Below are 25,889 nucleotides of genomic sequence, written 5' to 3'. Positions count from 1 at the left end.
GTATTCTAGTTACAAGTGACCCGCATATTGGTCAATCATGAGCACAACAAGCCATTTACAAGCACACTGCAACTTTTAGCTTATTGTAGTTTTTTTGACATGTCAAAATCAGAAACAGGTTTATTGCCAAGCAGGTTTACACATACGAGGAATTTGCCTTGGTGTATGGTGCATACATAAACAGAGTTAAAGAAGGTACATTGTGAGAAAATAACGGAAAAAAAATATTCTAACAGGAAAATATAGCAATATTTACACGAAATATAGATTAAATATAGATATACCTTTATATACGTATAAGGTATAATATGTACAGTATTGGTAGGACAGGTGTAAAGCCATGCAGATAGCTTTGTGTACAAGGTGCAAAATTTGGATGTATAAAGTTGAATTAATCTGCATTACTACCACATTGTTCTTGCAACATAGTCTTTCACTATTTGTATTGAACCGGGGACTTAAGATTTCCAATGCATAGCAACACTGTAGCTATGACTATAAAGCCTTTGAATCTTGACAGATCAGTTGAGCTAAGCTTTGGAGGAGTGTTCTAAAGTTGTCCTGCTCAGAGAGGGATCTGTTGAGCAGAGGCAGGCTCTGTGCAGCGACAGATGGAGAGAATGGCGGATGGAAAAAGCACTTCCAACATGTTTATCTTCTGCTTGGAAGGAGAGAGGAGACAGGAAGCAGCTGTAAATATGGGACTTTTTTACAGTTCATTTATTTATACTGCCTTTTGACACAAGCTAGTCTCAGAGGCTTTCGCAGAGAAACAGAAAGAGGACAAGTAAACGTACAGAGCAACAGTAGTTCATCGTGTAAGGGGAAATACATTAATTAATTGTAACAGTTTGAGCCAAATGATCTATTTTTAGTGTGTGTTTAATTTGTACTCTGGAGCCAACAAAATCATACAGTAATATAATATTTGTATATATTGACATTTCAAATATACTGTGTTCATTTACACATATTCTTAACCTTTCTAATCAATTTACAAACGTTTTGCTTGATTCTGGGGTTTTCCCTTTTCTATAGTGTGTACGTTTGTTTACTTCCGTAACAGTGACATCATTATGTAACACTTGCATTTCTATTGGCTAGCGCTCCAACACATTGTAAGCTAAGGGGCGACACATCTCTAAGCGGTTAACCAATCACAACAGAGCCGGCCAGCTAACCAATCACAGCAGACTGAGCTCTGGTTTTAAAGACATTACACATTAAAGCATGGAGACTTGTCACAGTAGAGACACAACATACAAATATGAACCTGGAAATTAAAATAATGTTCAAGTCACACTCATATTGACATGTTTCTTTACTGTTTCTAACATAAAGGTCTATAGCGTGAGCTTCAAAACTTAAATCCAGACTTGTGGATGTCTATCTAATCATTCACAATTCTGTGATCTAAAAACAGCATTTTGGTTGCTATGGAAATAAGTTGCCTTTTTTATTTGTATTATTTTTGTGTAATGCTTCGTTATATTCTTTCTTTTACTCGTTGTCTTTGCATGTCTGTGCTGCATCCTGTATTGGTTCTTTATTTGTTTTGGTGATATTGTAAATGTACTTCTAGAAATGACCAATACAGTAGCTTCACATGATGTTTCTCCGTGAATGGATACTAAACAAGACTGAATATTGAACTTTGATTGGAGAAGTAGTTCATTCATTGTCAAAATGTATCCTCCCCTAAACCCGTGTGCTCTGTGTCTCTGACCCGGCAGGATGCGCTCTCTTCATCGTGTGGGCCACCCTGTACCGCTGCAACCTGGATGTGATGGTGTGGAACGTGGTGTTTCTGCTCGTCAACTTCCTGCATCTGTTCTTCCTGCTGTACAAGCGCAGGCCGGTGAGTTCTGCATCATCGTTCACGTGGCCTTACATTCAGGCCGTTTCACCGAATGAAAATACTGGCTCAGGCAGGAAGCAGCATATCGTCCTGCTTTATGGTAATGACATGCAGAACAAATGTGTCGCTGCCACCAAGGGGTCAGAGCAGTGGTTCTCAAAGTGGGGGGCGCAGAGGCATGACAGGGGGGGCGCGAGAGACCAGGAGGAAAAATGGTTATTTAAAAAAAAATTGAAAAATGATTGATTCGAAAATAATATGATACAGTACTATTATGTCTGGGTCTCTGTGTTTCATTAAAGCTCGTATGGCAAGCCATTTGAGTATTTATTCAATTTCCTTGATATCAGACGGCAGCGGCCTCCACTAGTTTTCACTTGTTAGATATATGGTCAAACAAGTTAGGCACTCTGCTTTACTAGTTAAATAAAACATTTCACTAGTCGCTCTTTTTCAGCAACTAGTGGCACTTTTGTCCGACTAGTTACCACGTATGCCTTACTAGTGACGCCAGGAGCAGCACTAGTAACGCCAAAGTCCCAACGTGTAAGCTTTTTGATGAACTAGTGGCCCTCTGACCGTACTAGTTACCCTAAAAGTCTTACAAGTTAACTAGTGCGCTGCAAAAGCTCTGACATGTTAACTAGTTACACAAAAGAAGCACAACTAGTTAACTAGTGCAGACTAATGTATGCCACTAGTTAACTAGTTGTGCTTCTTTTGTAGCAGCCAGAATCACTCACTAGTTAACTAGTAAAGGCAAAATGTTCACTAGTTAACTAGTTGACGCCTCTTTTGACCTAAAATGAAAATAAAGTGTAAATGTGTCTTTGCTCTGGCAGATTAAGATCGACAGGGAGCTTCGGTCGGTCTACAAGCGGATGTTTGAGCCGCTGCATGTGAAGGAGGCTCTGTTCCAGAGGCTCACAGGACAGTTCTGCACCATCCAGACTCTGAAGAAGGGCCAGGCCTACGCTGCAGAGGACAAGACCTCTGTGGACGAACGCCTCAGCATTCTCCTCAAGGGAAAGTATGTCAAGTTTGTTTGCCTCTATGTCTACGAGATTTCACAGTAACCCTAACCCTAACCCTAATTCCACAAAATGGATTTGAAGTGAACGTTTTCTCTGGAATAAAATGTGCATGGAATATCTTTTTTGTAAATTTGACCATATTGTTTCTGCGTGACAGGATGAAGGTATCATACAGGAGCCACTTCCTGCACAACATCTATACAAATGCATTCATTGACTCTCCAGAGTTCAGGTCCACTGAGATGCACAGAGGAGAGAAGTTTCAGGTATGAATAACATCTTTTGGATAAAGGAAAACAATCTACACCTTAACCTGCGGGGGCTGCGGGGTTTTCTTTCACGAAACTGTGTCTCAGGGCTTCTTAAAATTAAACACCTATTAATGTGTCATACCCACTTAGCTTTACGGAGCAAAAACGGTTGTCTCACCTTTGTTGTTGTTCTGATCAAAAGTTGTGTTCAATGGCATTACAACGATAAAAACGCTGCTGAAGGTTAGTCCATAGGTTAATCCAATGTGTCTGTGTCCCTTTGAAATGATTATTGATAATCCATCCTCATATTTATGGCAAAAACTGAGTTTTCATGTATAGCTATTATGATAGCTACGAGAGTGTATGACAGCTTCCGGTTTTGGGCATTCTGGCTGTGCATCACTCTATTCACCAATGGGTAATGTTTAGATGGATTTTAGGGGCTTCCCCTCGATTCTATTGGCTCTAACGGTTAAAAAGAGGTGTCAATCATCAAAATCAAACGATTGGTTCCAGAGATATGGAAAATGCACCCAAATGACCCCAGAAGTGAGTTTCTTTTTCTAAATCTCTCTGAAAAGGTCAAATTTCACTTGTTTTGCATCCATCCTGATACAGGGTACTTATTATATGTTATAGTTTGGATTCCTAAAGCTTTTAGTTTACTATCCCATCATTCAAGGGTGGTTTTCACCATAAGTAATGTTTTTTATTTGGATGGAAACTATCATTTACATTTTTTTACTTTGTTCAATCTGAATTTCCTTTAAAATAAAACAATTCTATATTGATTCTGACACGTCTACATCCAACTCACAGATGTAACCTTGCTTAGAGAAAAAAGATGATGAATGTACCCCTTTTAGAAGTGAAGATATAGTCATTTGTTCTGGGAATGTCCTTTTCGAGCCTGAGACCTGAAAAACAGCTCAGGGCTCAACAGGTTAATGATTGCAGTGGTAAAAAGAACAATAGATCAGAAGTGTCTCTACTGATTGGAGAGCTCATCCAATTCTAGTTTCAGATGTTTCTGTGTCTGATGAATAGGTGACCATCGTGGCAGAGGAGAACTGTAAGTACCTGTGTTGGTCTCGAGAGAGGCTCACCTTCTTCCTGGAGTCAGACACCTTCCTCAATGAGGTGTTCAGGTACCTCATTGGCAAAGACATCACCAACAAACTGTACTCTCTGAACGACCCCACACTCAGTGACAAGGTGGGTCCACTTCTAAAGAAAACACTATGCACACTTTGTATTGATAATGATGATGATTGTGATGACGGTGTTGTTGATGATGATGATGATGATGGTGGGTCCCAGGCGTTGAAGAAGATGGACCGTCAGCCCAGCCTATGCTCTCAGCTGTCTATGATGCAGATGAGGAACAGTATGGCGAGCACCAGCGACACTGAAGATGTTCTGAACCAGATTCTTCAAAGAGGTTCTGCGGGATCATCACGTAAGTCACATTATCATACAACATGTTTTACTGTCTTTCCATGTGACCGTTACCCAATACTCTGTTACAGCACACCAGTTTACAGTAAATAATTCCATTGATTGATTTCCCTTTTGAAAACATGGATGTATAAAGAGAACTGGGTCCTGCCTCCATTCTCCGTGCAAATCAAATGAATGGATAGGGAAAATAACTCTACATTCAGTTTTAGTGTGTTTTACAATGTTTATGCCTCAATGATATATTGTGGCTTTTCAAGTGATTGTACTCTGTAGTTGACTCGCCTTCATAAAAATAGTATGATGATTTACAGATGTCTCATTCCTAATAAGTCAATGGGGAAAGTATTTTTGGGCCCAACTGACGTTACAGACTGACAAGGTAGTTGTACAACAGTTTGGCCTGAAAACAGAAAATGTTTTCAACGTTTGGCGAACTTCCTGTTAACCATAGGCTGTATGAAAGAGGTGTATGTTGTCACGGTGACATCACCCATTGGTTTTGGGCCATTCTGAAGCCTTGATTTCTGCCTTTCGGCCCAGGCATCTAGTTTTAGGAACCAGAGGTGACCGTACTTGGACGAGAGGGGGAGCTGGAGAATTGACCAGCTAACGTGTGTTGTACCTTGGTTAGCTAGGTGCTTCCAAATATATCATGCTAGCTAGCTATGATATTAATTGGGCTGATAATTCTGGCCATCAAAACACATCATTTAAAGGTGACATGTCATGCTTTTCCGGTTATGACCCGTCCCCTTGTGTGTTATGAAGGTTTTTATGCATGTAAACGGTCTGCAGTCAAAACCCTCAAAGTACACCATGTAGGGAGTAAAACTCTAACACAGAAAATACCTCCCCAAAACGCCTCGTTGGAGATACGTCACTGTCCATTTGATTCTTCCGGGTACATCATGATGTCATGTCGTCCCCGGAACGAAATGGACCAATCCGTGGAGCCGTTACGTTACGTCCGCGGAGCCGTTACGTAAAGCCCCCGCTGATTGGTCCAAATTGACCAATCCACGGACTTCCTCACCCACTCAGTGCAGGCAGCTCTGCTGATCTCTCCTCCCTGGCTGCAGGCTGAGTGATAACAGACAGTTGGGATTGCGGCGAAATCCTCTCTGCAGACCCATTCTCACAGCGTTTATCAACCTTTTTCTTACTCAATATCAAGCCACACTTATTGTTTTTACTTCGGCTGTGACTTTGTGTGTGCTCAGGGTGAGTTTGGCTGTGTTTCGCTGTGTATCGCTAAACAAGGAAATCACACCTCCACGGAGCTTAGCGTGATTCACAACGTCCCGACTGGTCCCGACCAATCGGAGCACACTGAGCTCACAGGGAGGGCAGCTAAAGAGCTGCAACGAGCCGTTTAGTGGAGAGAGTGAATACACATACTTTACAGAGATGCTGTATGTGAAACCAATGTGAGTTTGGAAAATTGCACAGTATAAATGTATTCTAGTAGACCACAACAATGGAATTATGATCAGTGTAAATGGCCATGACATGGGACCTTTAAACAAAATGCTCTTAATGGATAAAAAAACCCACCAATGTTAATGTATTTTAGTACAACCAAAGATGTGGTATTGATCTGTCAATCACGATTAATATTTGTCTGATCATATCGTATCGTACAAAGTACACCTTGTAGTAAACTCTACTTTAGCATTGGGAACCAAATCTCAGTTAAAATAAAATGTAATTTATTAATCCCAATTTGGGGAAATGTTTTCTTATCAGCAGCATAAAACAAAACAAGGCATAAATAGTAGAAATAAACAATTCTAAAATAGAAACATCTCAAAATAGAAATAAAAATAAACCAGCATTAGAGAGTAAGACAAATATACAGATGAACGTGAAGATAAAAAATCAACAACAAAAAGTTACATGTTAGAAGTAAATCCAAAATGCCAAGAACCAGGTACCCATATGCAAATACGAATGTATATTATGCTTATCGGTTCAGTCAGTAAAGAGTGGATCATTGTGTGTTTAAGGGGCAGATATACACCTGGGAGTGTAGCATAAGATGACATATGAGACAAATGTAACATTTATGATATTGGGCTATATAAATACACATTGATTGATTGATTGATTGATATCACACATATTGTCCGCCTCTGATATTAAGGGAAGGATATTTTATCAAGCATATATTTCAAAGGGGAGCTGGGCTCTGGCAAGTCTGATGAGCTACACCTGATAACTTCATATTGGGCTGAAGATTACAGATGTATCACAGAAAGGCTGAAGCACAATCAGTAGTGGTGCACATGGAAACATATGGAAATGTATCAGGAAGATGTTTTAGAGCTCAGCATATCTTCACTCCTGCTGCTTTCTTTTTCATGCTGTCCCTTTCGATTACCCACACCTTAATGGAAGAGCAATGCTGCAGTGCTGAAGTAGCCCACTGAAATGAAACCAGTCTATGTGCTGCCAGTGGGAATAGACGTGAATGTACATGAGATATTTACTGAATTGCAAGCTACTTCATCTTGGCATAAGCTCTTGACAGCTTTTATCTCAAGATGTCCACTTCCTCATTCTACAAACAGTTTTTGTTAAACCCAAGTGACATCAATCATTAATATTCCCCTAAAAATATTTGTATATGTAGTAGCCTGGAAACAGATTCAAACCACATGCAGTAGTGTTACTCTTCAAAATGCTTTTAGTCCTGAAGAGCAGCTTCTCTTTTCAGCAGGGTGGTAATGGAAACACATCCACTCGCCCTGTGTGTGTGTGTGTGTGTGTGTGTGTGTGTGTGTGTGTGTGTGTGTGTGTGTGTGTGTGTGTGTGTGTGTGTGTGTGTGTGTGTGTGTGTGTGTGTACTCACAGTTGATAATACATTTGAAAATAGACAGTGAGCAACCACTTGTATGTAGCAAAAAGCATAGCAAAGAATCATACTAATGTTGTATATAAAATGTGCCTACAGTACTAATATAGCTTCTGTTTAGTGCTTCATTTTAAATAGATAACAACAACATTATTTAAACTAAGCTCAAAGAGCAATATGGCATACACCACAATATACTGTAGAGAGAAAACAAGAAATGTAATTCAGGTCAATCGTTAAAACTATTTTGCACACAGTATGCAGAGGATAAACGTTTTCAAGAAATGCAGGTAGGATAAGTAAGAGAACAATCTAAAAATGTACAACAGATAACCCACTCATGGAACACACTACCAGTGGCGTTTCTATATGTACAAAAGTGGTGGGGCACAAAAAACTCAGATGTCTATAAGCTTCTGCAGTGAGGTTCATGGCTGGTGAGGCACTGGCACTGACTCTTCAGGTTTACAAATATTATATTTTGACCCAAATCAAAATATAATATTATTTTAAAAAGCTTTTTTTGTCTGATGCTTCACTTAATTTTAACAGTTCAACAGAAGGATACCCAAAACATGTAATTTTATCATTGAAATATTGAATTGTTCTCTCTTATAAGATCCCATTTTCAATAAAATTGCAGTCTTACCTTGACTTGAAGATTAAGTCCATTTGACTATCCCTCTGGACAAACATCTCTATTACTTTTTTGTAAAAGTCCTCCTTATCTTCTTGTAGTTTCAAAAGTCTATCATAAATATAATCAATAGATTTATGATTTCGAAAATTATAAAAGTAGGGTAGACATGTGGATATTATCCGGCTGAACAAAATGTGCATTTATCTCTGAGACAATGAGAGGGAGGGGCAGGATCGGGTTTTGTCCTATGGTTTTGTCCCACATGGCTCTAAACAGCTCAATAGGCACACACTGTAGACACTAATTAGAAGAACACAGACTAAAACAGCAATGTACAGACGAATCAGATGATTAAACATATATTTTATATATATTATTTTTTAATCTATTTTTTTGTAATCATTATTTGTAATACTTTCTGCTGACACTAGGTGGGGCTGTATTATTTACCTACTTTTATATTGTTTTATTTATTTTATAGGTCTTAAAGGGTTGTATCTTATATTATTTATTGAACAGTTTTAATAGCTAAACGTCTTTTTACGTTTGTTTTGAAATATTTTAATCGTTTAACCTTTATTAGAATTGTGACGTTTTTATTACTATTATCTTTTTATTTGTATTTCTGTTGTACCTATATGTTCACTTTATTTTATAGGGTTTTATATTTTTGCATCTATTCGGTTGTCTTGTGTCTAATCTTTCCGAGAGAAATCATTATTTATTTTATTGTATTTTATTTGTATTATCATACCTTTTACCTCCTTTTGTCTCTTAACCTGTTAAAATGTTATATTTTGCTGCATTTATCTGCAAAGGTCTTAACATCTGATCTGACGGGAATTTCTTGTTGTTTATCTTTAACTTGTGATGTGCCATTTTGTAAAGCACTTTGAGCTGCACGTGCTATACTGTATACATAAAGCTAGTTTATTATTATTATATGACACAATGAAGAATTACAATAAAATATTAATAAATATTAAATAAATATATTAAAAGATATATATAATATTAAATAATAAAAGGGTTAAAGGGAGATGTCGTTAATTATCCAAAAGAAATATGTTTCAGCTGTTGAATAAAAATGTCATCTGATTTCAAATGGATTTGTTCACAATATTTAAAAAAAGCATATTTATCATTGATTGAGTTGATATATATTTTTTAGAGCCGGGACTCGTAGGAAAAGTAGAAAACATTACATTCAGTTATAACTGCCAAAACAAACATTATTTACAGTATTATGGCCCTTGTTAAAAATGTTTGTAATGTTAACTACTGTAAGTTGGTCGAACGAATGCCTCCTCACCCGGAAGCTGACCGAGCAGACCCGAGCAGCAGTCGAGAGGAGCCGAGCGCATCCGCGAAGCACACGTCAGAGTTCCCGTTAGCCGGCAAATCTAAATATCTTCGGTCAAAATAATTTCCCTTTAGAGCAATACCACTTCAGTTGCGCCACTTATGTGACAGACAAGAAGAGTATGTGACAGACAAGAATAGTCAACTCTAATGTCGAACACGTAATGTGGAGAAAGAGATGTCCTGTATGGGTTGATTGTGCGTTGGTCTGTTGGTAATGCCTCGGGGTTCCGGTGGGCATGTAAACAAATGCATAATGCTGCGCTATACTTTGTGGCCTCATCCAGTTGCATAGCGACACTTATTGTGTAGTTGTCTTTTAATACGCAGGTAGTCCTATCATTAGCTAGAACTAGCTGGATCTGATCGATATGGACATAAACGCGAGTGAAGTCTAATCTGACGGGAGAGAGAGATCAGCTGCTGCTGACGAGTCGAGACTCGACACGCAGCTCTGCATAACCACATGCAGCGGTGAGCGGAACAAAACACACACTTCAGGTTAGAATATCACACGTAGCTATTTTAATTACCTCTCAAACTACCTAAACTAGTTATAGATATGTTTAGTTTTACTGTCGGGTCACTCATTACTGGATCCGCGAGCTGCATGATACTGGCATAATAGATTGCCCGATCGGGCAACCAGCAGGTGAGGCTTCATTGCCCGAGCTAAATACTAGATGGCCTCGGTCTCATCAGCTTGTTCGTTCATGTTTGACTATTGTTCACCGTGGTTTGTTGTTGTTTGAAGTCCCATGCTGAAGTCATGAACGTTAGTTGGTGCTCCAGTATAATCGGTACGCCTGAAACTCATCCAGTGAGAAACGTTCCGCTGTGCAAAAATAATAATAATAATTTTTTTAACGCGTTAATTTTTGTGTAATTAATTAATCTTAATTAACGCGTTAAAGTCCCGGTCCTAGTTTGAACTAAAACCAAACGTCACCAATAATGTATAACATATGTGGAACATGTTGAAGTCAGTATGAAGTCTCCATCAGAGAGAAAATAATAGGCTGAGAGAGTTTGTTATACTCCAGTCTGTAGAGGCTTCTCAATTCTTAAATTTCCCCTCCTCGACTCCCCTCCTCGAGACTTAGTCCCGCCCACAGGAGATGCGAGCGGAGGACCGAGGAGGGGAACCGAGGAGAGAGGAGGGGAAGCAGCAGACGTTTAAAGAAATGAGAACTCCTCTCCTCTGAGCGGTCATATTAAAGCGACGTCCGTTCATTATTACGTGGCAACAGCTGCATCAGCTGTCGAGTGTTTTGTCATATTTTATAATCTCTGTTAGATCAGCTGAACATTGTTCCCCCACATATTTACTTTGAATTCATTGAGAGTGCGGTATAATGAGACAATAACAGGCTACAGATGCGGACACACAGACACAAATATATTTATATAAATATATACAATTTAAAGTATGAGAGCACTCTCATAATAACGTAACACAATCAGAGACTGGATATATCCCCCCCCCCTCTCTTGTCGCTGAAATGGGGAATTGAAATTACGGGCCAAAAGTTGTATTTGCAAGTATTAAAAGTAAGCAGAGGACACCAAACCAACTGAGACCCGTCTGTCCGCCGCATCTACGCACTGTACAACACACACCTACACACTGTACCACACACACACCTACACACTGTACCACACACACACACACACACACACACACACACACACACACACACACACACACACACACACACACACACACACACACACACACACACACACACACACACACACACACACACACACACACACACACACACACACACACACACACACACACACACACACACACACACACACACACACACACACACACACACTGTACCACACACACCTACAGCTCCTAAAGCATAATCAGGCTACAGTCGTTGTGTATTTTATTATGTGAAGCACTAAATGGTCTTAGAAAAATATCGACTCTTTGTTTGTAGATATCTACTAAACTACGGCAAATAAAGAGAGTAGGCCTGTTATACTGAGTGATTCTACACACTGCTCTGCTTTCTGCACGGGCCTCACAGCTGTTATCACTGTAAACATCGCGACGCGATGAAAGCAGTTTCTAAAATAATATCCAGGGGTTGCATGCAGAGCTGTCATTGGCTGAGAGAAGTCCGGCCGTGCGTCACGCCTCCACCGTTCCTGGAAATGCATCCGCGGAGGAGCCGTGGAGGAACCATGGCTGCAGTCGGATAGTTTAAAAATCAGCTCCTAAATTCTAACCCTATCGTCTATTCCTTGACCTCTGAGTGAAACGTCACGGGGTTAAGGGATAGTGGATAGGAGAATTCAAAAGGACTTAGGAGAAGAGACTGCGGTACTTTAGAGAATCCGAATGCACTTTCAGTATCCGACGTGTTTATGATGCGCCAGCGGACGTCATTGTGTGCGTCTGCTGCTGTGGGGAAACTATGGAAACCACAGTTTTCTATACAGCGGACTACAACATGGATGTTTAATAAGAACGAGGGACTACTGTAAACTCATCGAGAGACTCTGCACCGTGCTCTGATGCTGCTGCTTTGCTTTATGAACGGGGACAACAGAGAAACATATTCTTCATGACCAAAGTTGGAATTGAAATAAAAAAGGAAAGTGAAACTTACAGTATGCTCGTCACCCTCTCCCTCCGGTCCACATTAATACCAATGATCCCAATACGTATGATTGTATGAACTAAAGGTCTTAAAATCAATACAGATGTATTTATTATAAACGTTAGTCCTTAACATCTATCACTGTGTATATCACCATTCAAACATCTTTTAGAAGTTGAACAAACCCCACACAGCTCAGTAAAGACTGAAATGTTGGCTTTATTTGATAATTTCAGTGAAAACTAACGTTCATATTTCTCTTTTTGATTATAATACTGATGAACGTTCAAAACAAAGCACTTTGGCAACTTACCACCTATGTTTTAAAAAGCTTAATAAGCACCGTAACTTTCATGATATCATTTATCGGTCATAATCGGTTGTTTCCGTGAACGGCCGACTGTTGAGTGACGGCAAATGCTGCGGCTGCAAGGCATTGTGGGGCAGCATTTTCGCTTCTCCTGTCGGTTAGGGAAGTCCAGTGGTTCCTAAGCTAAAGGAGGTTATAAAGGAAGTTTGAAACCTCCTTTCCTATCATTCTCATCATTCTAGAGAATTCGAACGGCACTTATCATGGCTGCCACTGAGGGACTTCCGGGTCATTTCACTCCTTTAGGAAGGTTCCTAAGCTAAATGGACTATTCGACTTCAGCCCATCAGTGTATCCTCGGTTAGAGCTCCTCCAGAGAGCCTCCTCGACGCTCGATGCTCGGTCCTCGGTGTGCATTTAGAGAAATGAGATGTCCTTCAAAATGGCGCGCTGAAATTCATTTCCGGGTCACTACCGGAGGACCGAGGAGTCGATGAGTCGGGGAGGGGAAATTTGAGTATTGAGAAGCGTCTTGTGTGTTTGTGTTTGAGGTGATGACATTATCAAACACCTGTGTGTGTGCAAGCCCAGAGATCAAAGGTTACCATGGTGACGAGGTTATCAAACACCTGTGTACACGAGCCCAGAGATCAAATGTTTCTATGGAGATGTGCTGTGAAAGGAGAGCCTTTCCATTCTTCTGAATGAGGAATAAACCTCTTACATTTCTAACTTTTGTTGAAAACCGTAGCAGCTATCGGTAATATTTCAAAGCGTGGAGCATGTCAGGACCCTGGCGAGCGTCTGAGTCTGCTTTTTGTGTACTTTCGGGTCAATAATGTGGCATTTTTGGCAGATTTACTAAAGGTGTGCGGCTGCTGCTCTGAGGAAAGATCAGGCTGAATTTACAATGGGCCTTAACCAATTCGACCAATACATTTAAAAAAGGCCTTATATTGTATGTTCTGTTCTTTCAGTTTTGTAATAGATTATCAGGTTTAAAAGAGCTGGTAGCAATCAGCATACATGAGATGATTTATATGTCTGCCTTAAAAACATTTTTCTAAAACACAATATTTGATTCGATACTCATTAATGTTGAAATATACTCAATGTAGTGGAATTGAGATTTTTATTTTTATTTGCACAAATAAATAAAACAATTAAAGTATTCAAACAGATTGTGATTGTGAAATATAGAAATACAGAAAATACATATAACAACTCTAAGCAAAAGACACTGCAGCAAAACCAATATAATCTGTGCTGTATCTGCAGTATTGTTTAATTTAATGTTCTGGCCCCAGCTAGAATCCGAACCATGCTGATTGTGTAGACCGTGAGACAGCAGCAGCCATGGGGGTATGTACCAATAACACGAGACAAATAATTGCTAACAAAGCACTTATATACTAATAAAGGACTGGCTTATCTAAAGCCAGTTGAGTAGCACTTGAAATGTTTTGGCTCTATGAAACCTGGGGGGTATACTGCGAAGCAGGATTTTCGCTTAGCCGGCTAAATTCAGGGAAAACTCCGGCTTTCCGGTCCTACGAAGCTGGTTCTCTTTTTAGCAGGCTAGATCTCCATGGTAATATATGCTAAGCAGCTAACCTGGTCGGGACCAGGTTAGGTTGCAGGCTAAGAGCTCAACTCAGTGAAAGCACCGCCTGCTGACCAATCAGAGCTCAGTGTGCGGAGTTTAAAGCGATCAAGTCATATTACAGGAGAAAGGAAATACAGAAAAGCTGCCGTCGCAGGAAAGACGGTCGGCAAAAATCACCGACTGTGTGAACGTGAACATTAATAGAATCACCTCCCATCTTCAGAGCAATCTGACTATTATAACATTAGCGTTAAGAAAGCTTACTTAAATATCGGCCACAACATAAGTAACCGGATCAGAGTACATTAAGTACAGTCCGCGGCATATCACTTCATAATGTATCATATATTTTATTATCTGAGTCAGCTGAGCCGTATCTGGCCGTGCAACACTCACAGTGTCACATACTGTATGCAGAAGTATTATTTTAAGCAACACATAAGTTGACGAAACACTCGAGACAAATGTAATTAAAGTCAGATCGTGTCTTAGACGGGCAGTGATATCATAAACCTGTTAATGTACGCATTCAAACACTTTTTCTTTTACCAGCTGTATTCACCTTGCAGGTGCAGCTATGTGGCTTTTATCCTGGATAAAGTGTTTAAGTCATGGATGTTTAAAGTTTAACTTCTTCATTTTTGACTAATATTAAAGTTCACTTTTCATTCAGGAAGTATGACGCTGCGCTGTCAGTACGCTTCTCCATGTTTGTGATTGGTCGAATGCTCCAGATACCACCCCTTTCATGTGAACGCGCACCTAACTAGATAGGACACGGCTGGCTTGAGCGATCCACTTGATAACCAGCGTCGTAGGACAGTTTAGCGAGAGCGCGTATGTTTTGGATTAGGCCAACCGGCTAACTCAAACATATCCAGGTTAGGTTGAACCAGGTTCGCAATATAGGCCCCTGATGTCCTTATATGATTTGTTTTCAAGTTTGTATCTTCCTGGTAGAATGCACTTATTGTAAGTCGCTTTGGATAAAAGCGTCAGCTAAATGCAATGTAATGTAATGAGACAGAGCTCTGTGCGGTGAGGGGGAAATTAAGGGGCTTTCTGTTTAGGGTCTGGATCCTTATTTGAAAGCTTCGGATTGGTCTATCTGGGGGGTTTCACATATCTATATTATGTTTTAGGATTGTGCTCGTATTTTTTTACATTTATTTTTAATGCGGGAGAAAACCAGTGTACCTGGAGAAAACCCAACTTCAGCAGAGGAAAACATTTTTTTACAATCCATTAGATGACATTAGATATTTCTTTTCAATTACTTTCTAGGTGTTTTGGTTTCAATATGACTGATTTTGATAGAGCAAAGGGGATTATTTCTCGTTGGACTTCTCTAGATTTGAATTGGGTTGCTCTTTCTGTGAGCTTTTCCTACAATATGTAATAGGAGGATCTTGACAGAAACCATCTGGCCGTGCGTCTGCATTACAGGATATTTCCATGTCTTTCTCTCCACCACTCGATTCAGTTTCGTGATTGTTGACAGGAACATCCGATGCATCAGAATGGTCCAGTCTGCAGATGGTCATCCACCTAACAGCATTTGCAACATAAGGGCTGCAGTCCAGGTCCTCTTCCAGGTGATCCATTGTTACAAAGCTGTGAGTCAGGGCTTGCTCGGGTGTGATTCGCGAGTTAGCATCCAGGTCAAGTAACCTTTTAAGCAGTTGTACAAAGACCATCCTGTCTTTCAACTCAACTCTGCCCTTTTCCTCTGCGTAATCCTCAATTGCTTCATCCAAACTTGAATACTGGTTTGAAAACACTCTGAAATGTCGGGCTCGACACCGGTTCCTTCCTTGTACTCCTCTAGCGTTTTAAATCTCCACTCTGGACTATTTTTCAGTTCCCTAATGAAGTAGTTGGAGGTGAACCTCCCAGCATTTAGCAAGTGGTCTCCTGGTTGACCAATCATATGGCAAATGACTTTCATACTACAGTATTCTGAGCTGCCAGGGAAGAGGCAAGTACCAAAATACATCTCTGCAATAATACATCCCAGTGACCACATGTCTATGGCCTCAGAAATGGGGAGGCCCAAGTTCACCTCTGGAGCTCTGTATGGTAGAGGTTGCTTTTCTGTTCCAATTTCTACTTCAGATGTTGGGATGGCCAGACCAAAGTCGATCAATTTAATCCTAAAGGGCTGATTCTGGTGGTTCACAAGCATGATGTTGTCATGTTTAACGTCTGAATGAATGACGCCAATGCTCTTCAGGGCTTTGAATGCTACAAGTAGCTGCTGTGTGATTGGACGGATTTCATTAAGCCTATATGCTTTCTCTCTGTTTATCATAAAGTCAAAAGGCTCTGATCCAACATCTCAAATGCGAGGCAAGAAACGTCTCGGAAAAAGAAATTGTCAATAAATCTTATCAGGTTGTTCTTCTCTGGGTCAAGTTTCCTGATGATTTCTAGCATTCTCACTTCTTCAACTTGATCTTCACTGTCTTTGTGAATCTTAATGGCTATAATCTCTGAGGTTTTTAGGTTGACACATTTTGCAACCTTGCCAAATCCTCCTTCTCCAATAAAGTCCAATACTTGATAGTCTGCAGACTTGCTGGAGATTATGTCTTCTTTCTCTACCTGAAATGTTTCAGAATTGTTTGCAACATCCGATGAATCAGAATGGTCCAGTCTGCAGATGGTCATCCACCTAACAGCATCTGCAACATAAGGGCTGCAGTCCAGGTCCTCTTCCAGGTGATCCATTGTTACAAAGCTGTGAGTCAGGGCTTGCTCGGGTGTGATTCGCGAGTTAGCATCCAGGTCAAGTAACCTTTTAAGCAGTTGTACAAAGACCATCCTGTCTTTCAACTCAACTCTGCCCTTTTCCTCTGCGTAATCCTCAATTGCTTCATCCAAACTTGAATACTGGTCTAAAACACACTCTGAAATGTCGGGCTCGACACCGGTTCCTTCCTTGTACTCCTCTAGCGTTTTAAATCTCCACTCTGGACTATTTTTCAGTTCCCTAATGAAGTAGTTGGAGGTGAACTTCCCAGCATTTAGCAAGTGGTCTCCTGGTTGACCAATCGGATGGCAAATGACTTTCATAGTACAGTATTTTGAGCTGTCAGGGAAGAGGCAAGCAGCAAAAGACATCTCTGCAATAATACATCCCAGTGACCACATGTCTATGGCCTCAGAAATGGTGAGGCCCAAGTACACCTCTGGAGCTCTGTATGGTAGAGGTTGCTTTCTGTTCCAATTTCTACTTCAGATGTTGGGATGGCCAGACCAAAGTCGATCAATTTAATCCTAAAGGGCTGATTCTGGTGGTTCACAAGCATGATGTTGTCATGTTTAAGGTCTGAATGAATGACGCCAATGCTCTTCAGGGCTTTGAATGCTACAAGTAGCTGCTGTGTGATTGGACGGATTTCATTAAGCCTATATGCTTTCCGTCTGTTTCTCACAAAGTCCAAAAGGCTCTGATCCAACATCTCAAATGCGAGGCTAGAAACGTCTCGGAAAAAGAAATTGTCAATAAATCTTATCAGGTTGTTCTTCTCTGGGTCAAGTTTCCTGATGATTTCTAGCATTCTCACTTCTTCAACTTGATCTTCACTGTCGATGGATCAGCTTTTTACTCTCGCAAGGATCCTGGAGGGGGCCTGGGAGTACGCTTATCCGGTCTACATGTGTTTTGTAGACTTGGAGAAGGCGTATGACCGAGTTCCCAGGGAGTTACTGTGGGAGGTGCTGCGGGAGTATGGGGTGAGGGGGTCTCTACTCAGGGCCATCCAATCTCTGTACTCCCAAAGCGAGAGCTGTGTCCGGGTCCTCTGCAGTAAGTCGGACCCATTTCCGGTGAGGGTTGGCCTCCGCCAGGGCTGCGCTTTGTCACCAATCCTGTTTGTAATATACATGGATCGGATTTGGAGGCGTAGTCGTGGGGGAGGGGGTCTGCAGTTCGGTGGACTAAGGATTGCACCACTGCTTTTTGCAGATGATGTGGTTCTAATGGCTTCATCGGTCTGCGACCTTCAGCACTCACTGGATCGGTTCGCAACCGAGTGTGAAGCGGCTGGGATGAGGATCAGCACCTCCAAATCTGAGGCCATGGTTCTCAGCAGGAAACCGATGGACTGTCCACTCCAAGTAGGGAATGAGTCCTTACCCCAAGTGAAGGAGTTCAAGTATCTCGGGGTCTTGTTCTCGAGTGAGGGAACAATGGAGCGTGAGATGGGCCGGAGAATCGGAGCAGCGGGAGCGGTATTGCAGTCGCTTTACCGCACCGTTGTGACGAAAAGGGAGCTGAGCCAGAAGGCAAAGCTCTCTGTCTACCGGGCCATTTTCGTTCCTACCCTCACCTACGGTCATGAAGGATGGGTCATGACCGAAAGAACGAGATCGCGGATACAAGCGGCCGAGATGGGTTTTCTCCGCAGGGTGGCTGGTGTCTCCCTTAGGGATAAGGTGAGAAGTTCGGTCATCAGGGAGGGACTCGGAGTTGAGCCGCTCCTCCTTCGCGTCGAAAGAAGCCAGTTGAGGTGGTTCGGGCACCTAGTTAGGATGCCACCTGGGCGCCTCCCTAGGGAGGTGTTCCAGGCACGTCCAGCTGGGAAGAGACCAAGGGGTAGACCTAGGACCAGGTGGAGGGATTATATCTCTTCGCTGGCCTGGGAGCGCCTTGGGATCCCCCAGTCAGAGCTGGTTGATGTGGCCAGGGAAAAGAAAGTTTGGGGCTCTGTGCTGGAACTGCTACCCCCGCGACCCGACCACGGATAAGCGGGAGAAGATGGATGGATGGATGGAATAAAAGTTGGTTTATTGCATATGATTTTGATTTTTTTAAAACTAATTGTATTTGCATTTGTTTTAACGATACACCAGGCTTGGATTTTCGTCATTTTAGGGGCAAGGCCATTTGGCCTTTGGTGTCACAAATGTTTTCAGGGCGCAAAGGCCACATGCCAGGGCACAAAGGCCGTTGAGGGAAACATTTGGATTTGGAGCTTACAAATAAATAACTTTCTGATAAGAAAAACACACAAATGACATGGAAAACAAATCACTTTTTTAATATCAATAATGTCAAACATTATATCATCATATAGGCCTACAGTATGCCTCCTTAGTATTACCGTATATAAAATGAAATGCTCTACTTTGAATAATTAGTGTTTGATATTTTTTCCATCTACTACTTCTCCCATTCACAAATCCAAAATCAAATAAAAAATATCTAAAATTCTATTAATATGTAACAAATCAAATCAAGTTTTATTTATATAGCACATTTATAAACGATTTTTGGTCGAGCCAAAGTGCTGTACATATAATAAAAATAGCCTACAGTAGAGACACTTTACAGCAAATACAACAGCACAGATTGTTCAGAATATCAGTATGAGAAAAACGACACCCTCTATCCTTAGACCCTCAACAAATATATTCAATTTCAGATATACTCTGCACATACATCATTCACATGTGATAGCAGGAGACCATCCTCCTCTTTCCATCCCCCCACCGCAGGACCCACACTCATTGCATATGAAAAAGGGCAACATCACATTTGACATGAGTACATAACACTCTCACTTCAATAGAGTGGTGCAGAAACAAGTCCTCACATAACCTTTTATAGCCTCCGTTCCCTGGTCTCGATGTCAACCGTTTTTGAAAATGTTTATGGTGAAATTAGGTCTATGCTTAACACAAGCTTGAGAGATCTTCCAATTGTGTTCCCCGACATGAAATACATCAGTAAATACTCCACTTGTGAATGTCAGAAGCATCTATGTGTCAGAAAAACGGCGGTTGCTTACAAGTGACATGAGACCGCCTTTAGCTTAGCAGTGGTTATGTGTTGCCATGCCAACGTCATGTAGTTTGTTTATAGCCTTAGCTTTTTACTTCTGGTGATTGCATTTAAGCTTAAGTGGTGTTGATATGTGGAGATTATGCTAAAAAAAACGTGTGTGTATCATGAAAGTACGGGATAATACTTTTTTTGGTTGAGAAAGTTACCGGTGCGCCATGGAGGAAATGGAGCACACGGGAGACAACCATTTCATTGCAGACTGTTATGTTTACGTTGGGAAATTACAGTGCATACATTATTTGAGATATCTTTGAAATAGGCTTCTGCACCTTTACAAATAACATTAAAATTATTTTTTCCTTTTTAGAAAAATCTCCTGGCACCAAGGCCTCCAAAAAGATGAAGCCCATAGAAGAAGGCATGGAGGACGACGTCTTTGAGGAGTCTGCCCCCTCCGAGTCTCAGCGGATGCCCAGCACCTCCACCACTGAGGAGGTGTAGCTGCATGGGGGGGCTTGTCATATTGTGTCGTGTAGGTCTGTTTATAACAACCAGGGCCTGGTCCTTACACAGGCATGGCCCACATTACCAGCCCTGCCACTAACCTGGGTCAAAGGATATCTGGCAGCACATGTCAGTGAGAAAGGTCAAAGATATGTTCCTGATCATTTACCACAGACATATTTATTATACCCAATCAAATATCTTGGTCAAAGTTATTTAAAAAATAAATCATATAAAAAGAGATGATCAAAATGTTTATGTCAATTCAAAAACAATTATTCGTAGAGAAATCAGATTTTTCATTTTTATTTCTTTGAATCTACAATAATTGACTTCTGTGAACATGTTGTAAACCGCAAAGTTCCCATATTGTCATCTTATTAAGCTGCATTCACATGATACGCGGTAAAAAGTTGTGTTTCTACTGTATGGAGAAAGCATTGCTGCCCGACTACGAAGAACCACCTCGGTGTCACATCGCTCGAAATGGTCGCAAAGCTCCTTTACCAGTTACCTTCGTTCAAGCAACCAATCAGATGACTCGCTGCAAGTCAGCAGGCGAGGTAACCATAGATACAAAACTTAACTAATTGTTTTTACGGCAAGGCCTTGCGCCAAACTTCGGAGTTCGCAAAGAGCAAATCTCGTACCATGTGAATGCAGCTTCACAAAGTTGATACGATGAATATGTTTTCCATCAATTGCCCATCCAGCGGCACAAAGCAACATTACCACCATGAAGAGATGTTTGTATGTTAACCCTTTCATGCATGAATTATGAAAACCTCAGTCAGGACTTTTTTACCAAGTGTTTGTATTGCTCTTGGGGCATGAAAAACAAGATTTGAACATTAGTTTTTTTTAAATCTAGTTTTTTCAAAGAAAGATTTATAGGTCCACTCAGGTGGACAGTATATGGTTACATTTTGAACTGAAGAGATGCACATTTTGAAAAAATTATAAATAAAGATGTGCAAACTTAAAATGACATTATAATAACATAAGTATATTGATTTACGGCCCAAAAAGTTATTGCAAATGAAGTATTTTCAAGAACAACAGTAGCAGTAGCAGTATGAATTGTAGTTGAAACATAGCCAGTGATGCATGACGTCCACTTTAGTGGACAGGTGATTAATCATAATTTCCTGCAAACATAAAATCAATACTTTGATAATTTATGAATGATATGATTCCTTAGTTGTTACTTGATGTCACCAACATTGTTATACCTGCAGGGGGCGCTTTCCATAAAAGGATTGGCAAGATATCGACGAGTAATTTCGTCCATCTGGCTTTCTGTCGTTCATCTTGGTTTAGAGAAATGTATCATGCACTTACACTGACTTTCCACTGAGTGGCAGTGTATGGGATGATGCAATAGGGTCCTATGTAATGGCTAATGTGCAACTATGCCATCAAAACCCATGCATATAAGAAAACACCTTTTGAATAGCTGTCCACTGTAGTGGCCTCTAATGTATGTTTAGCTCTGGTTTGTTCTCTACCAACTCCATGGAAAAATATCTGGCTGCTTTATATTCACCTGCTAAATGCTAACTGTCTGTCTGCTGCTCGTGTTAACGATGTTCAGCAATAGCAGTGTAAAGTGTGTTTTGATAGCTTTTTTTTTATTTCCAGAGAGATACATACTTTCATTGTTTCTGTAAGTCATAAGCATTGATGCAAATCCATGGTTATATTTTTCATATTACAGACACAAACATTTCCTAAATATAAACACAAATTTGTACTTTTCACAACTTTCACAACAGAATCTTTGTTAGTGAGGGGTATCATGGGAGTGCACTGTGGGTGTTAAATATACATTTAGAGTGACATGTCCTGACACTGTTTGCTATATATTAAAGTTTGGGATTATGTTATTATTGTAACTTTTGTAAAAATAAATGTACTTTGCTTTTCAGATTTGTGAAAGTGAGTTGAAACGGAGTTGTCAGTCACTAATGTTCTAGTATTTCTAGACATGGGATGCCCCCCTGTGGCCACACTGTGCTACTGTATCTATGCACAGCTCAGGACAGTGAAGTCAGTGAGCTGCTGACCCAGTGTGAAGGCACCCATTTTATATTATAGGTAATTTATCTCTTATTCAGCAATTAAAAAATGTGGTCTAATGGTTGAGAAACAATGCCCTCTCTTTAGTTCCACATTTTAAACAATTATTTGTCAACATCTGGAAGACAGACTGATCCCTTATGAATGATGTATATGACTTACATATTTTGATATAAATAGATGTATCAGTAGCAGTTAGTAACAAGTGAGAAAGTATGACAGACTTTTAAAGTAATTGAAGGTTATATACAATGATATAACTGCCCATTGTTAAGCTGCAGCAGTCAAATGTATACAAATATATTTTCTATGTATACATTGAATAAGATGACAACTGAATGATAAAGTTGTTTTAGCAGTAGTAATTACACTACTAACAATCATCAGATATGTTTTTTATTTTTTGGTATGTGCTGAAATTTGATTGTCTTTACAATTTGTATAAGTCATATAAGGCTAATTAGTTCAATTAAAACACTTCTTGAATTACGCTACTACTATTTCTACTTTATTAATTCACTTGTTTTTTGATAACACACTTAGCACAAGAGCCGGCCCGACCCATTAAGCGACCACTTAGCGCCCCGCAGCCACTATTGGCCCCCTAGCAAAAAAATAAATAATAATCTCAGTACACCGTCGCCGTGATAAGTATGTTTAATAATGTTGTTAATATGCCTAGATTGCCTACTCTCAAAGTCATATATTATATTATTGAGTCAATAATATAATACATTAACCGTGCTTTTTTTCTTAAAAAATACGACAATTCTCAAGTGGTGGTTCACACAACAACCCCAGAGCCACCACTTGAGCCAGGTGAACAAGGTATGTAAATGTCAGTAAACTTACAAGTTATGCGAACATGGAAGCAATTGTAAAAATTACAGCGACGTTGATGTTACTTTGAATCGCGGGGGTAAACTAAATTGTTAGAAAGTAGCTAGCCTATTAAATATATATATTAAATAAACACTTTGTCATACAATCTGAATGTAATGTTTTTAGCGTTACCTGGTGATTTCAAAGAAAGCTCTCTGGGAAATGTTGACTTACTGTTCGACATGAAGCTAGAAGCTGCCTTACAGTCAGGGGCGGACTGGGACTAAAAATCAGCCCGGGACTCTCGACCGGCCCACTTCGTTACCGCCGGCCCACCTCGGTACCGCTAGTAAATACCGCTAGTAAATAAAGCTAGTAAATACCGCTAGTAAATACCGCTAGTAAATTGTCAACGGGGGGGGGGTGCTAGTGACTTATGCGACCGGCCCACCTCGGTACCGCAAGTGCCGCAACGTCCCGATGGCCAGTCCGCCACTGCTTACCCATAATTAGCATCAACCTAGCACTGAAATATATGGATATTATGTGACAGTATTTCTGAGAAAAAGTCAGCTGAAATGGTGGCATAGTTGCCACTGCTTTACGTGTCGACAGGATGTTTGAACCTATTTGCAGCAGTAAATGTGGCTGTTTGGCCACTGCCGTTGCCATAACAACACCTGAATTTAAATGTGCAACCTCTTTTTTGCATGAAATTATAATTCTTCTGAATGATATTCCTATTGACAGCTAGTTTCTATGTGAACATTATGAGATGGACAGCCAGAGAGAATAAATGAAAAACAGTTATAAAATACTATATGACAAAACAAGAATACAGTTGTCAGTTGCGAGAGTGATTTGTAAAATATTCATAAGGAAAAATCTGTTTACAGTTCTGTTTCATATGGGTGTTGAGAGATGTATCCATAGATCTCTTCATTTTGCTCTCAAAGTGCACCAGATTGATGCTTTTAACTTCAATATTAAAAAAAAAAAAAAAACAACAACCTTTTTTTCCATGACGAAAACGAGACGATGATGAGACGGCACCGACGGCAGTAAACAATAACTGTAACGAAATCATCATGCACTATCGTTGACTAAAAGTGACGAGACGAAAATGTAGTTTACTAAATAAAAACTATGCCAAAATCTCTCTTTACTTTCGTTGACGAAAAATGAGGAGACGAAATATTATCAAAGATAACGTTACATCTCTGATAGTCAGTTTTTCTCCCAGCAGTTCCATTTCCGGTGCTGTGGCAGGGCAGCAGCTGTGTGTCTGTGCTGCGCGCGGCGGTAGATTTGAATTACACCGGGCAGCGGCAAAATATGAACTGTCAGGAAGACTCGGGTCTAACTCATGGTCTAACTAACCTTATTTAACAGAAAATAAATGGCAACAACAGGGCTTGGGAGCAGTGGTCGCACTCGCGACCACCCGTCGCACTCGCGACCACCCCCCCGTTAGCGATAAATTGTGCACTCGACGGGTAATAATGGATTATGACGGAAATTACTGACAACGAAAAAGTCTAAAACCACCACTGCTTGGGAGAAAGAAACGATGTGATATTTGGGCCCATTTTTGCTACAATGAGGCGGAGAAAAAAAGCGAATGCATTGTTTTATCAGAAGGGAAGCAATGTGGCCATAACACAGCTGGTAAAAACACCACAAACCTGACCAGATACTCTGCAAAGCTGCTTTCTTAATCATTCAACCTGTGTTTTTCATCAAATAAGGACAAGATATAATCTTATTGTGAAATACGTTTGACTAAAATGACAAATTATTGGTTTTGGCTAGATTAGTTTGACTGAAATGTTCTATATAATCTGATGACTAAAAAAGACTACAAAAAGTAGACTAAAATAATTAGTTTTCTTTGACTAAAATAAGACTAAAATGCTCAGACTTTTAGTCGACTAAATCTTTACTAAAATGTTTACTGTTTTAGTCGATTAAAATAAGACTAAAATGCTCAGACTTTTAGTCAACCTAAAACTTGACTAAATAAAAACAGGATGAAGGTGACTAAACACTAAAAAGGTAATTTAACACAGGACTAAGACTAAAACTAAATAAAAAAATAGCTGAGGAAATTAACACTAGTGTTGTGTGTAGTGAGAACGCGCTAGAGTGAGGGGGGCCCTAAGCCAAAGCTCGTTTAGGGCCCTCAAAAGTCTAGGACCGGCCCTGATTAGCACCTCGCGTGTCTCGCGCAGAGATACCACAGGTCCTTCCTTTCTGCAGCGGTCAGACTACGTCACACTATGGATAGACTATTACAATCTTATGCAAGATACACTCTTGGATTCTACTTTTGTTATGCTGCTTCACTCAGCATAGTGCAATAATCACTTTTTTGAGCAATTATATACAATATAACTACAAATATATAAAATACATTACCCATGCTAGCTTTAAAAAATACATGTGGATTTACACGTAGGCCTATGGCTCCAAGAATCCCAGTGGGATAGTGGGGAGTTTTCTTCAATGACAGATTAAGGGTCCTGATTAATAAAATATACTACATGAAAGGGAGTGAATGATGAAAAACACAGCCTGGCCCTTGAATAGTTGGTCTGACAATTGGCCTATATGGTTGAGCTGATAACATCTATTGGCATTACGGCAGATCATCTTGATCTTTCACCTGCCCTGACGTTTGACCATCATTTAAA

General features: G+C 40.3%; 1 protein-coding gene across 1 annotated transcript; it reads left to right on the top strand.

The window, feature by feature from the left end:
• The first annotated feature begins 1,230 nt into the window (after positions 1–1,230).
• On the top strand, positions 1,231–22,222 carry LOC117461510 (blood vessel epicardial substance-like). The gene is made up of 7 exons (XM_071206036.1): positions 1,231–1,246; positions 1,734–1,858; positions 2,701–2,888; positions 3,050–3,158; positions 4,194–4,361; positions 4,467–4,605; positions 20,159–22,222. The coding sequence occupies exons 1-7, from the start codon at positions 1,231–1,233 to the stop codon at positions 20,290–20,292; spliced, it is 879 nt and encodes a 292-aa protein (XP_071062137.1). The 3' UTR covers positions 20,293–22,222.
• The last annotated feature ends 3,667 nt before the right edge of the window (positions 22,223–25,889 follow it).

The sequence above is a fragment of the Pseudochaenichthys georgianus genome, chromosome 16 (assembly GCF_902827115.2).
Source record: "Pseudochaenichthys georgianus chromosome 16, fPseGeo1.2, whole genome shotgun sequence".
In the NCBI taxonomy this organism is placed as follows: domain Eukaryota; kingdom Metazoa; phylum Chordata; class Actinopteri; order Perciformes; family Channichthyidae; genus Pseudochaenichthys; species Pseudochaenichthys georgianus.
Note: the sequence above shows the minus strand (reverse complement) of the source record. Positions and strands in the feature narration are given on the sequence as shown.